Source organism: Vanessa atalanta, chromosome 3 (assembly GCF_905147765.1).
Source record: "Vanessa atalanta chromosome 3, ilVanAtal1.2, whole genome shotgun sequence".
Taxonomy (NCBI): domain Eukaryota; kingdom Metazoa; phylum Arthropoda; class Insecta; order Lepidoptera; family Nymphalidae; genus Vanessa; species Vanessa atalanta.
This window is the reverse complement of record NC_061873.1, coordinates 7,827,567-7,851,628: the sequence shown is the minus strand read 5'-3', so window position 1 is coordinate 7,851,628 and position 24,062 is coordinate 7,827,567. Positions and strand designations below refer to the sequence as shown.

Sequence of the window (24,062 nt, the reverse complement as noted above, 5' to 3'; positions counted from 1 at the left end):
ATTTTAAATCCCTTAGATAAAATATTAAATATATGTGTGTCGTATCTCAGTTTAGATCTGAAGTAACTCAGAGGTCACCATTGCACTGTATAAAACAGTGCAATGGTGACTATTATAAGTGTTATGGAACGAGTGATTATTATAATTGTTATGAAACGAGTGAAGTGTCAATTTTAGCAAACAAATAAAATGGCTATTCTCATTATTTAAGAACAATGTGATATTAACACTTAACGAATTTGTTATTATTACTAATTTTACGTTATTTAGTTGGTAAAATATAATTTTGACAAAATTATTCAAATAATGTCTAAACAAGATGTTTTACTGATTTGACTATACTATTGTTTTTGCTCTATGCCTCAAAAACGAATATCTAAGATATTGATTATGTATAAGACCTCGATCAACAAAACAATACCACATTGTTGAACAAAGGGATGAGATGTATAAAAATAAACTCATAATCATTTTAATGTTTTATTAATTCTTATGATTTGTCATCTTACTATTATCTACAATACACAATTCATCATTCAATTACAGCAATGCAAAATAATAAGAATACATGTAATAAATAATTTTATCACATTCAGCATTTGACTTAATGAAAAATATATAAAAGTCAAAGTTGTAATAGTTATTAAATTTTCTATCAACTACATTTACTCAGTTACAGAAAATTGTTCTTCAGCCATATTGCTAGTCATTCTTAATATTAAACTTATCAGAATGATTTGAGTTAAAACTGTTTATTTACGCTGTACAGCGTAGATTTTCGAGATCGTTAAATAGTAAATACTTCTCAGTGTTCATCTAACATAAACATGCCATTCATATGACGAGATAAAATTCATATTTGTATAAATAACGGGTACACGACAATGTTATTACCTCATGCTTTATCATGGCCTTGTATTTAAAGAAGCATTAACAAATTATCATAAAATGCCAATTTCCTTTCATTTAAATTTGAATTAACCAGTCTTTGATTTTAATTTGACATTTTTTTTCAAAAATGTAACTACAAATTTACAAAACTTGGATTTAAAAACGTCTATGCTTAAAGTCGTCCTTGATATATTACTCATAGAACACATTATAAGTAAAATATTGTAAATATGCATTTCATGTGCAGATATTTATACAAAAAGGTTTTTGAAAACAATTTGACATTACACATGATAGGATATTTAAAATCAAGCTGATTTCGATTTTAAATTACACATATCGTATATGGGCCGCCGTAATTACAATAGCGCGCCTTAATTTTTTCGAACTATAACTTTAATTTTCTCTTATTGATCGATTTTAGGTGGTGAATTATCGAAATTATTTTAATTACATATACTATTATATACTATTTCCATTCATAATAATGTTATTAATGATTTGATGAAGATTCTGTAGATTGTCGTCCAGAACTTGATCTAAGTTCTCGCCGTGGACCGAAAGAAGAGTCTTCTGAAGACTTGCGACCCTTCTTTTTGTTCACTCGACGTACACCATCACTTGACGCGTCTCCAGTGTTTACGTCGTCAGAAACATCTTCTTTGCCATCATTCTCGATTTTAGAGCCATCTAGTTTCTGCACATTTTCATTATCATTTTGTACTTCTCTTTCACGACATGTATTTTGTTGGACTTTTTCCTCTCTTTCAGTATTAGTAACAATTAAGGAACTGGAGGGCTCTGTTGTTCTGTTTATGTCAAAATCACTAGCTTTCATACCAGTTTTAATGACTGTTAAAGGTGCTATTAAATCTTCTAAATCCATTTCTCCAGTGTTTGTAGTATCTGATTGTTTTTCAACATTTTTAATGACCTCTAAAGAGTTATCTTTTATTTTTTTTGGTGTTGACTGTATGGCTAAATTTTCTGGTTCATTGTTTATTTCTTCAATTGTTCTTTTATGAGCAATAGTTACTGTGGATCCATTGTCATCAGATGGCATACGTGTTATATATTCAGGTGGTTTACCTAGTTTTTCATATGAATCCTTGTCAATGTCTTTTGTTTTTTTAGCTTCGGCCGAACTGACGAGGCTAGCGCTTAAGGCACCAGAAGCCATTTGTTCCAAAAGCATTTTACTTATGTCTATATCCTTTTTGTCTCCTTTTAGAAGTTTCTCTTGAACAGCAGCAAATTCAGGGGGCATTTGAGATCTGAGGGGATCATAGGGTAATTTCTTTTTGTCAGCTTTAGATAAATCAGTGGCTATAGTTTCATGCGTATCAGTATCGCGAGTTCTTTTATCCATTTTAAGGGCCGTATCGTAATTTATCGTCTGTTTGGAAAGTGATTCCAGTAAATAAGGATCCGGAGGTAAAAGTATTTGAGGTAAATGACCGGATTGAGTGCGATCCGACACTTTTTGTTGGCGCGATGTAGAAGAACTGGTCACTACCGTAGATGATCTAGGAGCAGTAGTTTTGGTACTGCGTGAACTATGGCTTGAATTATGTAATGATGTAGCGGAAGAACTCGTTGCTAGATTACTACTTAGCAATCCTAATGCATCATAAGATGACATCCCAGAATGAACTCCAAATGGCGAGAGGCCACTCAAACCTAATTGAGGATACAACATGTTAGGATTGGGAAACACAAAAGGAAATTGAGAATTTGTGGATTTTGATGTAGATGCACTTGATGCTTCAGATGGTTTTCTACTTTTGTTTTTAGTCTCTGAAGAGCCACTTGATCCCGTTAAGCTATTCATATCAAGAGAAGGAAAACCGGGTAGACCTAAACCAGCTAAATTAGCAAATATGTTGCCACCTGATATATTTCCAAGTAAGTTGGGCATACCACTAAATGAGTTTAGGAGAGGATTATTTTTAGGATCAAAACTACTAAGACTTGATAACAGTTTTGGATCAAATCCAGTTAAATTTGATAAAGTTGCCGCTAACGTCTTTGGATCAAAAGCACTTAAACTAGACAAGCTTGCTAGAAGTGCAGGATTTAAGCCAGAAATATTTTGATTTAGATGTGTATTGGATGATAACACGTTAGTTGAAGCTGTGTCGAGGGTTGGGGGTCTTCCCTTTTTACGCTCAGGTACAGAACTTGTAGGTTGCATAGGGGAATGTCTTGGATTACGTACATCTTGTGGTAATTTAACATGTTCTTTAATTCCATCTGTCCACTTTGAATCAATGTCATACATTGGGTTTTCTGCAATCCATTGCGCTAAATGTTTTAATTGCGGTGCTTTATGACCTATAAGTCTCTTTCCCGTTACACGATGAACTACAGGAACATGCTCATCTGGTGCCAACCGTGGTGTAAACCCACGTCTCCGGGTGTCTACATTGGTCTGTTCCGCAAGCCACTTATTAACTTTAGCTTCATGTGAATAAGGCTTAGGTGTTGTAGAAGTAGTTGATTTTTGATTTTTGTTGCTTTGTTCCAGTGATTGTTGTAAATAGGACGACAATTCTTTTGAGGAAGAGTGTGGAGATGGTACATTTGTCACAGTTACTGAAAACGGTTTTTGTGTTGGAGGAGTACTAGCAGTGCTTGGCGGAGCTGCTGGGGTTACTGTTACTTCAGGAAGTACTGTAGAACTTTTAGTACGAGGGGGATCAGATGATCCTACCAAACTACTAGGGCTTTTTCCTTTCGCCGCAGAAAGCCCTAGAACAATTTCATCCAATTTCTTCCTTTTCTTTTCTTTACTAACAATTTGTTCTGGTGCAGGCTGTAATTAGATGTTACATATTAGTTATTAAATATCATACATAAAAAATAACGGTTTTAAGAAAAACGTTACTTCAATATATAACAGAATTTGTGGTACGTAAAAATAGTCCATACCACTAAAGTAATGATAAAATACTGCATATTGAAAAAATGTATTTAAGGATATGAAATATATAATTTTTTTTTTTCAATTATTTATCTATACATACCACATTTTTTCTTTTCATCAGTCTTGTAAGAGTATCATCTAATCTACTTCTAGTCGGCGCAACTGAGGCAGGCGAAGCTTCCGCCTGTGGAGTTCGACGACCAATAGAGAAATCTTGTGCTTCGCTTAAGTCTAATGGAGCCGAAAGGTCAACAGGCGCGACAGTCGCGGCAGAAGACGCCGGCGAAGGTGGAACGGATGGTGCGGGAGAAGGTGCCACGCGTTGATGAGCTGGCGGAGGAGCAGGTGTAGAGCGTCGAGAACCAGAATCACTAGATGCATCATCGCGCTCTTGATTTAGCACAGTTGGTAATCTGTGAGTTTCACGCGAGGCTGAATGTGCGGCTTGCGGTGAAGAAAGTAGTGCATGTAACTTAGCTCTTTCTGTTTCAACATCAATAGCAATATGACGTTTCTGACTTTGTTTACGATCATCTGGGACTTCTACTTGTGCACTGTTTCCATCGCTGATTTTGGAAGAGCTAGTTGTTGACATTGCCGAAGGCCACTCGCAATTCTGTACCGCATGAGCAATATGATGTAGCCTTGTTTCAAGAGCTCTTTCCGAAAACCAATGTTCCGGTGTTAAAGTTTCGTCTATTCTACCTAATTTTGCTAAAGTTTCGAGTTCCGATAAAGCATCCGTGTCATCTTCAGTGTCACGTTCGAGAACGTTTGAGGTACGTTTGCTACGTCTTAGGGACATTCTTGGTTCTGTGGTGACCTCTGTATTTATTTTCTCTTCATCATCAGATGTGGGTTTTGCTGTGTCACTTTTTGCTCCACTTTTATATTTCGCATGCCATTTTCTAGCGCAATCCGCAAAAGGTAGTTTTGGGTCGCAAAATAATTTATTGTAAGTATCTCCCAACCCATGCCTGAAATACATAAGAATATTAGAAATCGTAAACGAAAGGTTTTGTACAACCAATGATTAATTATTTTAGTACCCAGAACAATTTATAGCATCGTCAGGTAGTGTTAATTAAAACGAACGGTTGATGCATTGTCTGGGTAAGACAAAAACATTTCCATAACTTTTTACACCTCACGTGTCTCAGCGTGTAACATAGTAAAATTACTAACTGTAACACTTCATGTCTGTAGTAACAACAGCAGCTTAGTATTTTTATCTAAATCGAAAGAGGTAATAAAATAAGCTAATAAGCAGTACTTATTATATATACAGAAGCACAAATTGCTAATAAATTATGAAAAATAAAGTAGTGGTAATTTATGTTTAAGATGGTCATTCAAAAGTTACAATAATTAATATAAAACACAATGCTTAAATTAGTAAACATACCATATTGGCTTGTACACCAGATACGTCCGTTATATATATTTCTGGTTTATTAATTTAAGATCTTTACCTTTTTAACCATGACACCTAGACATTTTAGAGTAATTTTACTGTGCATGGATTTCCCAAGTTATATTTCATGTCAATCCTTGCATTGTTTAAACTGTATTATTTTCTAGAAATCCATTCCACCCATTCTGGATCGATAAAACGTTGTTACTACTATATAAAATTAATACCGTGAAAATTAACCATTTATAAATACAATCTTGTATTTATAAGAAATATGAATGATACAACATGAAATATATATAAGATATTTTTAGATTTTATAGTAAAGTATTAAGATAAGCATTTTATTTTTGTAATTAGCTGAACAATAATAATTGCTCTCAAGCAATTGATAGAAACTGCAATTGTCATTCTTACTTGCACACTCCTAAAACTAAGAGTTTGTCGTGTCGTGCGGGTTGCCACCAGGGTGGGGCATCGAGTGACCGCTCACAGAGCGCCAGGCGTGCTTCCAACGCTGGGTGCGGCGCTACTTCTTCGCGTAGTACACGGAGAAGATCAATTCTAAAATTTAAGCATAATTTTAGAGTAAAAAAAATTAGGTTTAATAATTACGACTTTTTCAAATGTTCATAGCAATGACTTCGTCAGATTCTACTCCTTATGGTTTTTTACTATAATAATAAACATACCTTTCTAATGTAGCAATGGCTCGTTCTTCACCAATTGGTTCTGCTTTCAAATCTGCTCTAGTCGGTAATTCTGCTTCACCTACTGCGAGGCCGCATTGACGTTTACACATAGCCATAAAAGCCTTAAGGTAGTCAGTCAGAGCATCGTCACTTTTGGAGTCCAAGCGAGCTAAAGATCTAAATCGACTCCAACGTAAACTTTTAGTGGCAGGATCAAACTCGACTCCGTAAGAGGCGACCGTTCTCCGGAAAGCTTCCTCATCGGCTCGCGTCCAACGCCATTGTGAAATTTCATCTCGTGCGAGTTGATCCATTCGCTCGCGTCGCTCCATCTATAAGTAATTATATAAATTTTGTTTATTACAGAAAATTAAGAAACACAAACAAGTTTTAAAATAAAAGACAAACCTTAGCTCTCTGCTGTAGTTTGAGTTCTTCGCGCTTGTAATTGCGCTGGTAGGCAGTGATTAGGCGCCGAAGGCGTGTGTTGAGGTCCTGCATAGAGGGCCACAGATGAGTGGCGGCGAGCGAGAGGTCGTCGTCCGCGCGCGGAGAGGCAGGCGAGGCGGCGCCCGCACCGCTTGACACGTCATCCGTGCACTCTTCATCGCCTGCCACGCTCCCGAGCACCTTTCTTTCCTCGCTTCTGTGGCAAAGAAATGATTCAAAATAAGTTAAATGATCATGCATAAGCACATGTGTATGTGATTTTATTTGAAATACAAATTCGCCTTGTTTACTTTCAAGATGAAATAAATAATTCGTATATAAACAGAATTGTCAGGTCAGGTTTTCTGTGGGGATTTACTTAATACAGTATTATATTATAAAGGAAAATGTCTGAAATAAACTATATCGACAGGACATTGCCGTAAACAATTTGAATTTTTTGCTGCATGTATGTGTATAAAATGTTAAGAATGAGACCATAGATACTTTTAATAATTTAATTCATACAAAAATATGATGTATGGTGTACTACACATTTTTATAATGATATACAGAAATCACTATTCTAAATATGTTAATATCTTAAAGAAGTTACAACAAATACTTGAACAAGTGTTTCACATTTAGATGGTTGCACAGTAACATTTTGTTAATAAATATTTCATCTTGACAGTTAACAAGGTATTGCACAATCCATACTAAACTTTAATTAAATAATATAATATATATATTAAGAGGTTATTCAATTCAGCAATATATGTAAACAGCATGACTTATTTTTTTCTACTAAAATAAGTGACTCGCATATATAGAAATATAAAATAGATATTTTTAGCCAAATAATAATTTCCACTTTGCAGTACAATTTGCTTACTTAATATCTGTACACTCCGCATCATCAGGTGGACCAAGTTTGTCGACGTAGCACAGTTGCGGGTCGGAACGCATCGCCAAATAGTTTTCATAGCCATGTTTATATGTGCCAACGAGCAGCGACACGTCGCACTCGGTGTCCCACCACAGGCGGGGCGGCGCGCTGTCCACACCACGCGGCACTCGCATACCCATTGTACTAAAACAGATACATATTATATTATATATTGACCTTCTAAGCTTAACTCCAAATAATATTATTTTTTATTATTAGTATGTAAAACAAATTCACCTGGCATGGGTTCCATTTTCTATTTGAATAGCGTAATCTCCTATAACTTCATGTTTTATATAATACATCATACGAACTCTTAGTAGAACTCTAAAAAAATAGAATGTGTCAATAAAGAGTAATATCTAAGTAGTTTTTTGAATATAATATATTATTGTATACTTACTTATTAGCATGTCTAAATAAATGCTTTTTATAGCTACTTTCCAAATAGGCGTCACAATCATATTTATCTATTGAACTCCAATGACCAGGATCCTCCCATTTCTGAGTATCATGAGCTTTTGGAATCTCTTTGAGCCTATTTTTCTTTTTTGCATTTCTACCCCGCGGCACTGGGTTATGTAGTCCACTATGATTTCTTGAGATAGTAACTTCACCATTCTCACAAGGTTCAATAAGATCCCAAATAAAATTTCTTATTTTCTCATCGCCCTTATAGTGACGCAAACAATATAACACCTACAATACATAACCAAACATGAAACTATGTTCTCTATGTGCGTTATTATAAAAGTATTCAAATACAATAACTTCAGAAAATAGAAAATTAACTCAGTAAAAGTCTTAAACTTTTTCGGTATTAGCATGGCAAATCATCATAAGTTTGAGTGTTTTTCTTAAATATATTAATAATTTATACTAGTTTTAAAATGATAAATAACGAATTATATTTAGAAGATAAGAAACTTACAATAATTCGTGCACAATCTTCAATCACTGGTAGTGTCCAACCTTTTCTAAACTGATTTTTATCTAATATCTCTTCCCAACGAGCCCATCTGAATGACAGTAAAAGTAATACTTAGGTAAGACTAATATACAATATACTATTAAAAATATCTAAAACTATTATATGACATTATTAGATTTATAATTAACTATCAAAAAACTAAAATATACTATAATTACATTCCAAGATGTGGGCTTCCATGTTAATCGTTTAGGCGAACAAAAAGAAAACACGAAGTTGTATTTGAGCCATGTATGATAATTATCTCAGTAGTTTGGTCTAAGCTAAGCTCTGCAAATAATTTCAAAACGTTTTTTTTAAGTATTTATCTTTTATAATTTGTTTCGCTTTAAGATTTACAGCAAGGTTATAATAAATATATTATAATAGACGCCACGAACGATTATATTAATTTTCACATCTTTTTTTAAAGATCAGTAATATTTGTAAGATGAATTTGCAGAACAAATTTTTACTTTTGATAAAAAAGAAACATGTTGGGAATGATTAGTAACAACACCGTTTAAAATGACAAATACATAATATAAACTTTTACTTCATAATTTTAAAATATGGGCTTGTAAAAGTTAACATCAAAATTGTTTCAAACTAACCAATGAGCATGTATATAATGCATGTTCACTCTCATTATATGGTTAAATATTTCAACTTCGTGTTAGGCCACATTCCACGGTCATGGATTTTTCACAAAACCGAAGTTATTTGATGAGTTATTTATGTATTTGTTTTCTGTACTGGTTCAGATGTCTGTCGAAATAATACTTAAAGTTCTTATTTCATTCTTATCCTTAAATATTTTCATTAACATTGACCAGAACTTTAATGCCTCATGATTAATATATCTAATTAACAAAAGGTCCACCTACACGAAACGACTTTTGCTAGACAACATATTCAACCAAGATAATATCATTTGATATTATGTGCACGTTATAGGTTCAATAAGTAAATTTCTATTATTATTCTTATATACAAAATTTCATTGATTTTGTTCACTGAACACTACAGATCACTCTCCTTCGTGTCTTCTCCATCCTACGTGAATTTGGCAAGAGTCTGTGCCCACTGGTTACATAATAAAAATCCATTAAACTAACTGAATTGAATGGCTCTGTTACCAAAGGCTTAATTATATATCAGGCAGTTTTTTTGGCGGCATTCCTAAACGTAATACTTGTAAATACATCCATTGATGTAAACTGTAATTATTTAAGTTTTTCTGTTAAAGTAATTGTTTTATTTTGTATGAACTAGGGAAAAAATATAGCAACGGACCCTTAATATGTTTTATCGTAGGTATTTCAATTAAAATTTTATACTTCTGACCATTTTGGTCAAAAAGTGAAAGGCCGGATGTAAAAGAGTTTTGCCATATTATGTAGAACTAGTAGTAAACATTTTTTACTCTGACAGAAAGTTATTATAAAAGAACATTGATTAACCACCTTAGTTTTATTTAAGTTCAAACACCTGTTATTTTTCGAAGGATTATGGTTGTTTTGTTAATATAAGTAGATACATTATCTATCGTGAAATATTTTGTTTAATATGCATATCCAATCTAATCCACATAACCATTCTAAAAATGCTGTCGTTCTTACTCTTTAGTTATTTATTATAGAATTATAAGGTTTACAGCTTTGTTACAAAGTGGATATATCTTATTTGTTTGGCACATCAATAATATTCTCTAATCCAAGAACAGGTGAAGTTCGACTAAACGTCGAGTTAGCTTATAAGCCATATTTTGTACATAACATGAGAACAACACCCAATTGTTCTTTTGCCAATGATACATGTACAATTATACAATAATTGTGATTACTTCCTGATTATGATGTGTCTGTCGTGGGATAATTGGAAAATTCAGATCACTGCGTAAAATCCCAGGGCTTACCTTTGAATTGTGTCGATAATGATGGTCGTAGTCGGCTCGCCACATTTGGTTAAAAGCAGAAATTGAGATGTTTAATTTTAAATAAAACCAAGGCCAATAAATGGTCTCATAAAATGTCTAGACATTTTTTTTATTATGGTACCCACAAAATCTAACATAATATCGCGAAATATTTTTTTGGTTGACACTCTCACATTTAGACTAAAAACATATGAATCGTGGATGGAATGCCCTTTCATAGAGTTTACAAAAACTAATTCGCAAAAATTTTAATTGATGTACATAGTATAATTCATGATTCATAGAAATTAGTCATAGAAAAAGTATATTAATGCAAAGCTTATTCAACACGTGCACGTGCGTACACGTACACGTGCAGCAATCCATAAAAACAAAATTTGTTAAAAAAATTACTTTCTTAGTCAGCTTCAAAAATACAACAAGTCACTGCCATTAAATTTCTAGTAGTATAGTTTACACTACGCGTAGTCGATCACGTCAGTTAAGTCAATTTTATACATAAGATTAGTTAGTTAGTGGCTTAAGTAGCCACTATTGACTTCGTCAAATGACAAGCGCTCATACTTAGTTGTAAAACATAACCGTACGCACCGACCAAGACATTTTTTATATAAGTACGGGTGCGAATTGTAAAGCAAAAACAAATGAAATAGTCTTAAATGAGCTTTTGTATTTGAATAAATATTCGGTTAATACGGTATGTAATTTTTTTTCAATAATGAAATAATTAATGGTGTAAATAAATTACTTATTTTTAGAAAAAAAAAAAAAAAAACCATTTAGTTTTCATATCAATCACATATGTATTTTTGTGGGATTCCGGAAAATACTAATAAACAATACTTACCTCTTTATAATATCCGTATTATATGAGATATGAAATGAGATTAGTGAGATAATCAAGAATATGAAATTTGAAAAAACTATAAATGAGGATTGGACTTAATAACAAAAGCATAAATTCACAGGTGTTCAAACATTATATATTATATGTCTAGCAATAGTCCAAATATTTGCTACACAGGACTTTTACTAGTTAGATTTACTAGTCATGAGGCTTTATGTAACTATCTTTTTAAACTGATAGCTTCAACGAAGAAACCTCCAGTTTTGTATTATATATGGACTAAGTATAAGTGAACAAAACACATTGTAAGTACTATTACGTACGTTAAATGTTTATAAGTTTTGTTTTTGTTTTAATCACTTACATAATAAAACAAAAAAGGTTCTCCTTAGGAGTTTTTAACAAAATCAATCAAAAAAACGTAAGATCGAAAATTAGTGGATTCTTAAGATCATAAGGATATAAAAAATCAAAAGCTTACCCAAATGTGAGTAGACCTCGTTCTATCTTAAAACATTCTGATCTAGTCCAGGATCCATACACGACTTCTTCATCTATGGGGACTCCTTCATGCCGTGGCACATAATCGTCACTAGCATATCGCCGTCCTTTTCTACCAAGTTTCTCCTTCTTTCTTTTGCTTCTGAGGCTGATTCCTGTTGATTTTTTAATTTCAAATAAATAAATAGATAATTACCTGACATTAATTTTTTTGAACAGTTTAAAGCAAGATTTTTTTTCGATAAAATAAAGAAATTACCTTCTTCATCTTCATCTGAATCTGGTGTTACTTCCATGTCTGACATTTCCATTGGACCATCGTCATGACCATATCTTTTAATGATTGTTCTTTTCCTCGGTTCTGTTACTATTAAATCCTCATCTTCCTTCTTCTCTGTTGTATCTATTTCAGCTTTCTTAGCCCACTTGTTCCAAAAATCGGGGTCTCTTATATCAATATCCGATCTTTGATCCGTAGCAGCAAAACTAGCTTTTGAAAATGTAGAACCCTTTTCAGACTCCATTTGTATAACTTGCGTTCTTCGTGCTAAAATCATTTCAATGTCTTCTTCACAAAACTTATCCCCAGCATTATCTTCATCCATGACGGCACCATATGCTCCCTTTTTTAAAAGATCTTCAATTTCCTTTTTGGATAATTGTTTTAGGCCTGTTTCTTTACCCTGCGAAGTATTCATGCTTTGCAAAATAGCTTTGTCTAATCCCAGTTTTAAGGATGCTTTATCAAACATTTCTCTTTCATATGTATTTCTGCATATTAATCGATATATTTTAACCATTTTCTGTTGTCCGATACGATGACACCGCGCTTGTGCTTGCAAGTCATTTTGGGGGTTCCAATCACTATCGTAGATAATAACTGTATCGGCAGCAGTCAAGTTAATTCCTAGGCCACCAGCTTTAGTACACAACAAAAATACGAACCGATCAGAATCGGGCTTAGAAAATCTGTCAATGGCTTCTTGCCTCAAATTCCCTCTTATTCGTCCATCAATTCTTTCAAATGGATATTTTCTAAATAAGAGATAATCTTCTAAAATATCAAGACATCTTACCATTTGACTAAATATAAGAACTCGGTGACCACCAGCTTTTAATTTAGGTAATAATTTGTCAACTAAGACCATTTTTCCGGAAGACTGAATAAGTGCTTTATAGTAAGCTTCTTTATCTTCACCATTAGCTTGTTTGTAGTCAAATTGTATTTGATCTTCGGCACCATTTAGTAAATATGGATGTATACAACATTTTCTTAACTCCATCATGGTATTCATTAAATTTGGAATGTTCGCAGCTGCTGCTATACCTTTTTGAAGAAAGCTGAAGTTCCTCTCTAATATAGCTCTATAATATTTTTTTTGAATGTTTGTCAATTCTACTTCTATAATCGTTTCTTCTTTAGGAGCTAAAGTTTTTTCAACGTCTTCTTTTAATCGACGTAGCATCATGGGTTTGAGAAGAGCTTGAAGTTTAACAACTTCTGATTCTGACCTAAGTTGACCAAATTCTGTCAAAAATGCGTCACTGCTAGAAAACTGAGATGGTTCCAAAAAGTTAAGTAACGAGAATAGTTCATTAACATTATTCTGTAGAGGTGTCCCTGATAATAGAACTCTATGCTCTAAATGAAGTTGTCTTAACCCCTCCAATAATTTACAATTTCGATTTTTTAACCTATGAGCTTCATCTATAACACACAAGCGCCAGTTAAACGATTTAAGTTCTTGAAAATCTGTTACAATTATTTCAAAAGTTGTAATTAATACATTGAATTTAGTAATTTCTTTAATTGGTTCACCTTTTTCGTTTTTGTAATAGAATTCATATTCTTGTAACATACTCTTACTTTGCTGAGATCCATGATAAACAATCACATTCATTTCTGTCCAGCCCTCAAATTCTCTCTGCCAATTCGGAATAGTAGAGAGTGGTGCAATAATAAGGAATGGTCCTCTTATTCCATACTCCCAAACGGAATTCACAAATGTTAAACTTTGAATAGTTTTTCCCAATCCCATTTCGTCGGCTAATATGCAATTACGATTATTATGCCAAGAGAATAATAACCAGTTAAGACCTTCTAATTGATATGGTCTTAATGTATTTCCTCCTTTATACAATGGCGACTCTTTCAATTGTGCCCACTGATCAGCAGACGGTCGTTTCTTAAACTTCCATTTCTCTTTAGGTGGAATTTCACTAAAAATTTTATATTGTTTTATTTTATCTACGTCAATATCTTCTTCTAGCTCCCATGTACTATCTTCATATTGTAAACTTTTCCACTTAACCAAATAATGTTTTACAACAGTATTATTGGCTGGATCTTGATTCTCCGACATGTCTAATATTCTTTCCACTTCAACATAATCAGGATTGAATGGTTCATCATCAAGGAGTTCGAAAATATTCATTTGTTGTGCTTGTTTTTGCTTAAAACGTTTAATTTTAGAGAATATTCGTTTATCGCCCTTATATAATTCTTCTTCTGTTTTCCATTCACAATGCAAATAAGAAAAATTTCTATACTTGACAAAATATTCTTCCACATCAACCACAATCGTTTTTGGTAATATTTCTTCCGCACTTTCTTTTTCTGGCTCTGGTTTATTAATTTCTTTATTCTGAATTTCTTCTTCTATAGAATCAGTTTTTACTATTTCTATATTTTCTTCTTTTTTTGGAATTTCATCAGTTTCGTTTTGAGATTGATTGTCTGGGTTTTCTTGGAGTATATTAGGACAGTTTTCATCTTTTTCTTGTTTTATTATTTTTTCACTTACTTCATTTTTTATTTCTCGTTTACCCATACGAGATGCTAATACGTGCTGTACTATCATTGAATCCTCTTCTGTGGTATTGACATACATATAATTGGGTTTTGGTGTCAATTCCGGTCTGTTCATATCTTTAGTGTCAAGGCTTAAATCATCCAACAATTCTCTTTCTTGTTTGGGAGTTGCCATTGTAAATTCATCATCGGACAAGCGTAACAACACGTCGTCCGTGTACTTTTTACGTTGAGTATTTCGGGCAGATCGACGTTTCAGACTGTCATCTCCTTCTGGCGGAGGTGATGGAGGTGGGGTAGACATCAAATCATCGGGTTCTCCATCAGAATCAGGTATCAAGCCACCTCGACGCTTTCGTTTTCCACTAGGCGTTTTTTTATTGAGCGCTTTTTTACAACTACTCACTCCAGATGTTCTTTTCTTTGATGTCTTTTTCTTCAGATTAACGGAGTCTAATTCATCTTCTTTATCGATAAGATCTTTTTTTGCTTCCGCTTCTTCTAACAAATCTTTAATGGCAATTTTTGAAACAGGAATATCATCAAAATCAGTTACATTCGTGTCATCTAATGAAGGTAATTCTTGAGTGATAGATATATTTGACTTCGAAGCTTCATTAACAGCAATGCTCTTATTTAACATTTCATCATTCACATTATCTATATTATCTCTATCTAAAGATTCATTGTAAGTTGTTGTATCAGCATGCATTTCTGATATGCCCTTTTTGACATTTCTTTTTCTTTTTGGAGCATTTGGATCTTTGGGTTCTCGTTTCTTTCGTTCTTTTACTGGCTTATCGCCCAAGTCTTTGTTAACTTTTAGTTCTTTCGGGACACGAGGTTTTCTCTCTTTATTTTTTCTAGGAGCTCTAGGTTTTTTTACTTTTCCAATATTCATCTCGTCTATTGATAAAGCACTACTGTCTAAATTCGTAATATCTTCCGTCACTTCTGTATCAATCTCCGAATTACTCTGTAAACCTGTGCCTGCTGTGACGCAGTCTTCTGAGACAGGCAACTGATCTAGAGATTGTGACATTGCAGTTAATTTATCTTTTTTGACGCGGGGTTTTCTTGGCTTAGCAGGTCCTTTTCCACGTCCACGTCCTGTTGTACTGGTCACTTGTGGACTTTCTACCATTTTGGATCCATAAATTGGATTTTGCAGTATACAATTAGGTCCTCCATTACATTTATCATTAGTTTCATGTTGCTGCAACATAGACAACCTTTCCTGTAAGCACCTTACCTTTTCTTGATTTTCATTTGAAGGTGGTAAACAATATATTTCTTGTATCTGTTGTTGTAATGCTGCCCTCTCCTGATGATGTGATGCAGAATATAAACTTGGATGAGGCAAATTATTTGATCCCATAACTATCATGTTTGGAGTAATGTTATGAGGGATATTCGACATAACATTAGATTGATTTGATGACAAATTAGGGCCAAGATTGCCATGTATGTTCTGAGGGTTTAAAGGCATTCCAACTTGAATACTTGGTATAGTTGTTGGAGGTTGTACATTGGTAACATTACTTGGTGAATTATGTAATGTTGGTTGAATATTTCCTATCATACTTGGTACAGTGGGTGGCAAACAAGCCAAATTACCTTGTTGATTATGGACTGGCATACTTGACGACACCGTATTAGTAAGATTTGGATGTTGTATTGAATGATTAGACTGAATACTGCTTTGTATATTTGGTACTGCTGCTGTAGCTGCCGGGGAACCACTTTGAAACGTCGGAGGAACATTTAAATTTTGATTACTTTGTATATTGGTTGAAATGCTCGTAACTAAGTTTGGTACCCCTTGAGGCAACATATTCTGTATATTTGGAAATGAAGTGCTTTGATACCCTTGGCTTCTAGAAATGTTTAAATTTGGTGTATTATCATATTTATTAGTTGTGTTAACTGGCAACGGATGACCAATTGAAATATTTACTTGCTGTGAAGCACTACTCGTGGTATGATCAGCAGACGTATCAATCTTCATTGATCCACTTGGCAAATTGGTTCCTTGATTTCTTAATAATTCATTATTGTTTTGTTTGTTGATATTTTCATTCAGATTGATGTCCGATTTATTTTCATGATTTATTGTAATATCACTTTTTTCTTCTTTGGAATGTCCAATTTCAAATATTCCTTCAGTTGAAAGTTGACTATGAGTACTACTGTTTTCTTTATGTTCTACTTTATCAACAGACACATTTAATGAATTGGTTGAAGGTGAGTTAGAAGAGTTATTTAAGCTTACTGAAGTAGCTTCTTTCTGAGTATTTGTTATAAATCTCATAGAGGCATTGTCTTCTGACGTTCTTTCATTGTCAGACTGAGACTTATCCAAATTTTTATTTTCATTATTAGGTACGGAAACTGAACTCATTTTATTTTGCTCTGGTTTTAAGATTTGCATTGGTGGTGTTTCTAAAGGTTTTGAAGATGGTTCAGTGTTTGCTGGCGACGTATTGATTGGAGTAGATATTTTATTCGGATTCCATTGTGTTGGAGAAGGCACGATATTGTGACCGACTACTGGAGATGCAGGATTACGTTGGAATGAGTACTCTCCACTTGCAGGTAAAACCATTTGTTCTAAAGCTTGTAGTGTATTTTGTGACGAAAATGATGCAGATACTGGAGGAGGACCTGAACCAGGCGATTGTTGTACAACATTACGAGTACTTAGAGGTGACGCACTAGGTCCTTTAACAGGAGACATAACGGGTCGAGGTGACAGTTGAGGTTGCGATTGAGGCTGCTGTCTTGGTGAAACCTGTGCCCTTGGTGACATTTGTGGTGATAACTGAGGAAAAGGGGGTCGATATTGAGGACTTCCGGCATCCATTCCTCCAGGTTTAACGGAATTATACTGACTTGTCACATTAACATCAAGAGGATGTTGCACTTGATGAGGCTGATAATTGATTGGGACAGAATGATGTGGTGACCCATAAGGCATTTGGGACGGAACTGCGTGTGATGGTCCAACAGAAGAAGGAGGTACTTGAGGTTGACGAGGAACATGATGTAAAGGGGAAGCTCCTGCATGGTGTAAATGTGAGTTTGGGTGAGACTGGATTCCTGGACCAATACCACCTGGATGGCTAGGTATATTTTGATGGGGTTGATGTTGTGGTATTGCACCATGACTTTGCTGATTATGAGGTAAACCATATTGATGAGCATTTACATCCATTTGCTGATGATAAGTTGGATGTTGAGAAATCCTTGTTGCAGAAGGAGGATGCATTTGGGTATAATTTGGATAATTCTGAAAAATAATTAAGTTTTATTAATTAATTAGAAAACCTCTATTTAATTGTAGTATTATAATAATATTATAAAGCATAAAACCTTATTCTGTTTTATTAATACTAACCTGTTGTTGTCCGTAAATTTGTTGTGATGTTGGTTGAGGAAAATGAGGCTGCCTTGGAATATATGCACCATTTTGTGCTTGAAGGCCTCCTATTCCAGATGCCTACAATGTTATACAAAAGATTAATATTTTTAAATGCAAAATGTTATATTAATTGTTTTGCTTACTTATAATACATACCTGCTGAGGGGAATATTGATGCATCTTTTGTTGATGTTCATAGGAGTGTCTGTATCCTGGTGTGATAGGTGAATATCTGTTTGCTCCTGGTGCACCTGACCATACACCCATATCGGCAATCCCTTAAAATAAACAGTAATATATGTAATTTGATTATAATATTTAAAATTTTATGGAAAAGCACTAATTACCTTGTTCAGGTATGGAGTACATTGGTTCTGGCCCAGGGTGATAGCTGGGATATGAATGTGAAGGATGTACATGATGTGACGGATGAAGTGGTGCATGTGGGGGCTGAGGTAATCTTGGGCGTGGGGGATAGGCACCATAATCATGATACTCTGGTCCTGGTGGACCAGGGCCAGGATTAGGCACAGGCTGTGAGCTGCTAGGTAAGCCACTAGCACCTCCACCCCCAAACGATGCCAGTTTTTGTATTGTTCCTTCTTGTCCCACACTATTTGGATTGTATGGTTGCCTATAACTAAAAACAAAAACATATTTTTTTTGTTTGGTTTTGTAAAAAAATATTTAGTAGTGATTGCTTTGAATAATACCAAGATATAAGAAGTTGTATGTTTAACATAAGTTACCTATTCTCAGCAGAATCTTTATTATCTCCTGTTACTCCAGACGTAGAGCTACCAGCAAAGCTGTCTGCTCCACCAAGATCAGTAAGCCCTTCCAACATACCGCTTCCATCATCACCAAACAAATTATATGAGTCCATCACTCACTTAAGAGTGAATTAAAATGAGTTTGTATTGAATGTTCCAAATTAGATCACCCATCTTAATCTGAAATAATAAAGACAAAACTTATATTTCAGTTAGTTTGCAAATATCCTAAGTAATCAATGCTAGATCTCACTCCTATCTTGCAACACTTGGTGTATCAAATATAAAAAAATAATAATGTTATACTCCCATAAAGCTATCATGAATATGGAAAAAAATATCTAATTCTGGTTTGATAATTTTCTTTACATTTAAAATAGATGTTGTTGTAAAATAGTGTTAATAATATTTTGTTTTAATGTTGAATGAGTATTGTTTACTAATCACAACAAAGTTTGTATGGCCTAATTTATTTAGAAACTTAAAAAAAAAAAATATGCTGTAAAATTAAAATCATATATTTGAAATTCAATTTAAAATTTTCACTGGTTATAGAAAACATATCCTACAATAATTATTAATTATAACATTTATTATTTACAATTAATTTCATGATAAGCAATTAAAACTAGTATTTTACAACAAATAAATAATATAATAATTAATCTCTTTTTTTTTCATGTCAATCAGATGTTACACCTGTAAACAGATTTCCTCTCATAAATGAATGTCCTTTAATTTACAAGGCAATTGGAGTAATTTACATGTACTAAATAAAGTGGTAAATTTTCACTACTTTATTAAATGATAGCTTAAATATGACTAATAATTTGTTGCAATATTATCTATACAAATAAAAAATATATAAAAGAGTCAAAATATTTATATATTTTTTTACCCTAAAGTATTTCCAATTACAAAATATTTACTAACAAAGTATAATTTCACTTAATAATAAAGCTCTATTCTGATAAGTATAAGTATACATTTCAGAGAATTTTAATTTGATGTAAATTATTTTTGATCACTTTTAAAAATGATATGTGACTAAAGCAACAATTGATTAATTTATTTGTTTTTTCAAAATAAAATATAATTCATATTAAAATTATCATTAAGGACTATTTTAAACAATGTATAAATATCAATTTTTTTTTATTTTTATACAATACAAATATATAGCAAACATATAGTCAATGGTATTGCCTTGAATCGAATATAATTTACTTATATACTACAATATATTACATTTCATATTAAAAATAGAGCTAGAATTCTGAACAATAAAATGAATTATTTACCCTGGAATCAACTTATATCATCAATCCTGTATATAATTTTTCAGTACTTAATTATAATATCTAGAATTTTTCATTCATGATCATGTATATTTGTTAAAATTACTTAAAATTTTACTTTTATATAAACAACTTTATCACATGTACAACAAATAAGAAAAAAGATAAAGAAAATTAATAAAAGTAATGGATAAAAATTATAATGTGATTATATCATATAGCATCTAAGTTTGATATTGACAAGTAAATTAAAGTAATTGAAACCTTTCCAAATCCATTTCTGTCCAACTGTTCTTCCTGAAGTCCTTGCTTGTGTAACCAAGGGGAAAAGCTATACGCTTATGGTGCTAAGATAACATAGAGCGTTACAACTTCTCCCGTTCAGTTACACAGCATAAGAAAATTGAATATCTTCTATTTTATAACAATCCGCGTAAATATTGGAACTATATTTAGTTATTTTTACAGTAAACAATTTTCAATTAACTTGACACATTTATCATACATAAAAACATTATTAGGATATTAAGGTATTTTTTATATGTAAAAGCATATAACACATCGAAGAAAACACCTTTCTAGTGGTTAGCACAACTTCTAGCACATAACTTACCGTAGCTTAATGTATATCTATCAATAGTATCTAAACATCAACCTATTTAACACAGTATTTATAGAAATAAATAATGATTGGCTAACAATTTATGACTAGGAATAATAAAATGTAAAATATTAAAATGTTATTTAATTTCATAACAAGTTACTTACTGTAAGCGCCACACAATACAATTGATCACAAAATGGATACCATATTTCAAAGAACCGAACGGTGATTATAGGCGTATAATATACAGTCTATGATAAATTATTCTATTGTGGTATACGTAGTAATTATTATTAATCAACTGTTGAGATTCCAAGCAATCGAATTGCAAATTATCCCACAATATTTAGATCATTAGTATCGTAGCCACTACACTCCGTCCATTTTGTTTCCCTTTGCGACTAGAGAGTTGAGACTGCGAAAATTTACTTTTTTCTAGGTTGTGACTTTAACCATTATTATTCTGCCAAATAATATTTTTATTGTAGATTATTAAGAAATGTTGTATATTAAGTTCTTTCTGATATTATAAATTAATGTACATTTATATTGATAATAATTATGTGTCTATTATTTTAAGACATATATTATTACTAATAAGAACACAAAGTTTATGCATTTTTTATTTGTAGAATAATGAGTTACACGAACAAATGAAAACATCGTTTAAGTTATTTATATTATTCATCTTAAACAATATAACAATTTTTCATGTTTACAAAATTAATCTAAATGCATTCTGCTTTTGCTCATGATTAGAAAGCATTTTTTTACCATACAAAACATTATGCATATGGAGAAAAACATTTTGTTTCGCAGGAAAATAATTAAAATCATCACAATAATTACCGATTACAATAAGTATTTAGATTATACACCACCGTGCGATACAAACTACTACTAAAAACTAACAGTGTTCAATTGAAACATATACATAAATAAGTATCAGGAGATGATAATCTTTGTCAGGTTATTTATTTCTAAGCTTAAGTAGGTATATAATATTATTTTATTTTATTTAAAGTAATGTCTAAGACTATAATGAAATTAATAATGATTATTTATGAAATTTGTCAATATTGCCCAACATTAGTTTCCTTTGTCGGATAAACTTTTTAACCTATCTTATCAAGACCAAAAGCGAAGACGTATATGTTCTTCCTAAGACTAAGATTAAAGAGTTTTCTTAAGTTGGCAGGTGAAGATTATTTCTTTGCTAATCCGCCTCTTTGTTAAATATTCTTAATTATAAAACAATTTGTTTTTTGTTTAATTCATTAAAAATATTTATCAATTTATACATACATATATATTGCTATTTTAACTGTTATTTAATTGTTCTTAATTGTTCGATTAAAATAATCATGTGTTCTTACTGCATTTCCATTTATTTTAAATGTATTTAATAAAATAAAAATAAATGAAAATCAGTTTTGAAAATCTCTCAAAATATTAGTTTTAATACTAATAATAATTTAAGGTCTTTGATTTACGTTATATTACTTAAAATACTGAAAATACTAATAACTATCTTTATAGGTCGCAGAGGGATAGTTAATCGTTATTAACTATCTTTTATGGGAAGTTAATCTAAAATTTATTGATAGCACACACATATCCTAATAAGATGAATATTGTGGTGTTAATTAATTATCCTGAAACTTGTGAACCATCTTTGGGATAATCTCCCAAAAGTAATTAGTTAATAATTTTGTAAAAGTGAATTTCCTTCGATATTTTCTTTGTTTTTATGAGAAATATTCTATAGATGTCAACCTAAAAACTCGAAAAAGTTCATTATCATTCCGTGGATTACTATCGCATGGCCAATGTGCTTTATCAAATGGAAATGTGTGCTATCACATGGGAATGTGTGTAGGACCATTAATTTGTACAATTATGTTATATGGTTGACGTTCACAACTCGACTTGACGTTTGACGTTTGAATATCAGCATTTGGGCATTCGCATTGTCTTGTTTTGATAGTTTTGGTATGAAGCGTTTTAATAAACAACTCAAATATATCTAATTTCCATTCCATAACTATTCCTATAGAAGTAAAAAAATCTTCGGCACGTTCTTTTTGAACGAATTAATAACCCTATTAATAGAAGTTATAACAAAAGTGTAAATGATGAAACTAGTCGACCAAGTTGTGAGGAGTTTTAAGGTGGCAAAGGTGTTTCGAGAAAATACAGACAAAATAAACAGTATAGATTTCTCACCGACTGGTGAAACTCTAATATCCTGTAGTGAAGATGACCAAATCGTTATTTATGACTGTGAAAAAGGAACACAAATGATAACTGTTAACAGCAAAAAGTATGGTGTTGATCTAATACATTTCACACACGCTAAGAATACGGCTATCCACAGTTCGACGAAAGTGGATGATACAATAAGATATTTGTCACTCCATGATAACAAATATATCAGATACTTTCCAGGGCACACCAAGAAAGTAGTTACTCTATGCTTATCCCCAGTGGAGGACACATTTTTATCTGGGTCTCTAGACAAAACATTACGTTTATGGGATTTGCGTTCTCCAAATTGTCAAGGCTTGATGCACTTGTCAGGAAGACCTGTTGCTGCATATGATCCAGAAGGCCTTATATTTGCAGCAGGGGTGAACTCAGAAAGCATAAAACTATATGACTTAAGATCATTTGACAAAGGTCCATTTGTAACATTTAAATTAAATCAAGAGAAAGAATGTGATTGGACTGGGCTAAAGTTTTCTAGGGATGGTAAAACAATGCTTATAAGTACAAATGGTTCAATAATCAGATTAGTTGATGCTTACCATGGTACTCCATTACAAACATTTACTGGTCATCTTAACAACAAAGGTATTCCTATTGAGGCATCATTCAGTCCAGACTCACAATATATATTCAGTGGCTCAACAGATGGAAGAGTACATGTTTGGAATGCAGATACCGGTTATAAAGTCTGTGTGTTAAATGGAGATCATCCAGCTCCTATTCAGTGTGTTCAGTTCAATCCAAAATATATGTTACTAGCATCAGCATGTACAAATATGGCTTTTTGGCTCCCAACAATAGACGATGTTTAATGTTTAACTAAATAAAGACAATGCTAATCTAGGTAAAGATCAAACTTTTGTATTAATTGAATGTAAAGTTATCAAGACTATTACATAGATAATAAACTTCAAAAATGCCATTTTCTGAATGGCCTTCATAAATTGAATAAACAGTACCTTTGAAAAAACTAGTTTATCTTAATTTATGTCTTTTCCAGTTTATTTTTTTTTAAAACATTTTATATGAAATGAACTAATACAAACACATAACATGAAGAATTTGATATTTAAACAAAGCGAATACAACAGAGTATAATTTCAAGAAATTGAGTTATGTAAGACATTTACCCACCAGTCTGCCCTTTGTAATCAATATAATGTATGCAATTTCTCCTTTTATAAACCAAATTGGTATAGCGACTTATGTCTTGACTATTCTTTATTAAATTTATATCTTTGTTCATAAGACTATGAAAGTAACTAATAATATAATTTTATAAAATGATTATATTTCAATTTAAATAAAGAATAATTATAAATTGTTAG

General features: G+C 32.4%; 2 protein-coding genes and 1 non-coding gene across 4 annotated transcripts; 1 reads left to right on the top strand and 2 right to left on the bottom strand.

Moving 5' to 3' along the window:
* Positions 1-467: 467 nt before the first annotated feature.
* Positions 468-20,860, bottom strand: LOC125076910 (chromodomain-helicase-DNA-binding protein 7). 2 transcript variants are annotated; one of them, XM_047688645.1, is made up of 16 exons: positions 20,631-20,860; positions 18,541-18,744; positions 18,139-18,431; positions 17,948-18,069; positions 17,768-17,869; positions 11,818-17,659; positions 11,539-11,713; positions 8,233-8,320; positions 7,705-8,000; positions 7,539-7,628; positions 7,248-7,445; positions 6,332-6,569; positions 5,924-6,255; positions 5,649-5,795; positions 3,918-4,794; positions 468-3,706 (listed from the first exon to the last, which is right to left on the bottom strand). In XM_047688645.1, exons 2-16 carry the CDS (start codon positions 18,675-18,677, stop codon positions 1,385-1,387), a joined length of 11,259 nt encoding a protein of 3,752 aa, XP_047544601.1. In that variant the 5' UTR covers positions 18,678-18,744; positions 20,631-20,860; the 3' UTR covers positions 468-1,384. The 2 variants fall into 2 exon arrangements, with proteins under 2 accessions (XP_047544601.1, XP_047544602.1); XM_047688646.1 differs by lacking the exons at positions 7,248-7,445; positions 7,539-7,628; positions 7,705-8,000; positions 8,233-8,320.
* LOC125077468 lies at positions 8,069-8,146 on the bottom strand. Its single transcript, XR_007120760.1, has one exon. It is a non-coding gene; the product is annotated as a small nucleolar RNA U6-53/MBII-28 (small nucleolar RNA).
* Positions 20,861-22,414: 1,554 nt separating the features above from the next.
* Positions 22,415-24,025, top strand: LOC125076911 (WD repeat-containing protein 82). Its single transcript, XM_047688648.1, has one exon. The coding sequence runs from the start codon at positions 22,599-22,601 to the stop codon at positions 23,544-23,546; it is 948 nt and encodes a 315-aa protein (XP_047544604.1). The 5' UTR covers positions 22,415-22,598; the 3' UTR covers positions 23,547-24,025.
* The last annotated feature ends 37 nt before the right edge of the window (positions 24,026-24,062 follow it).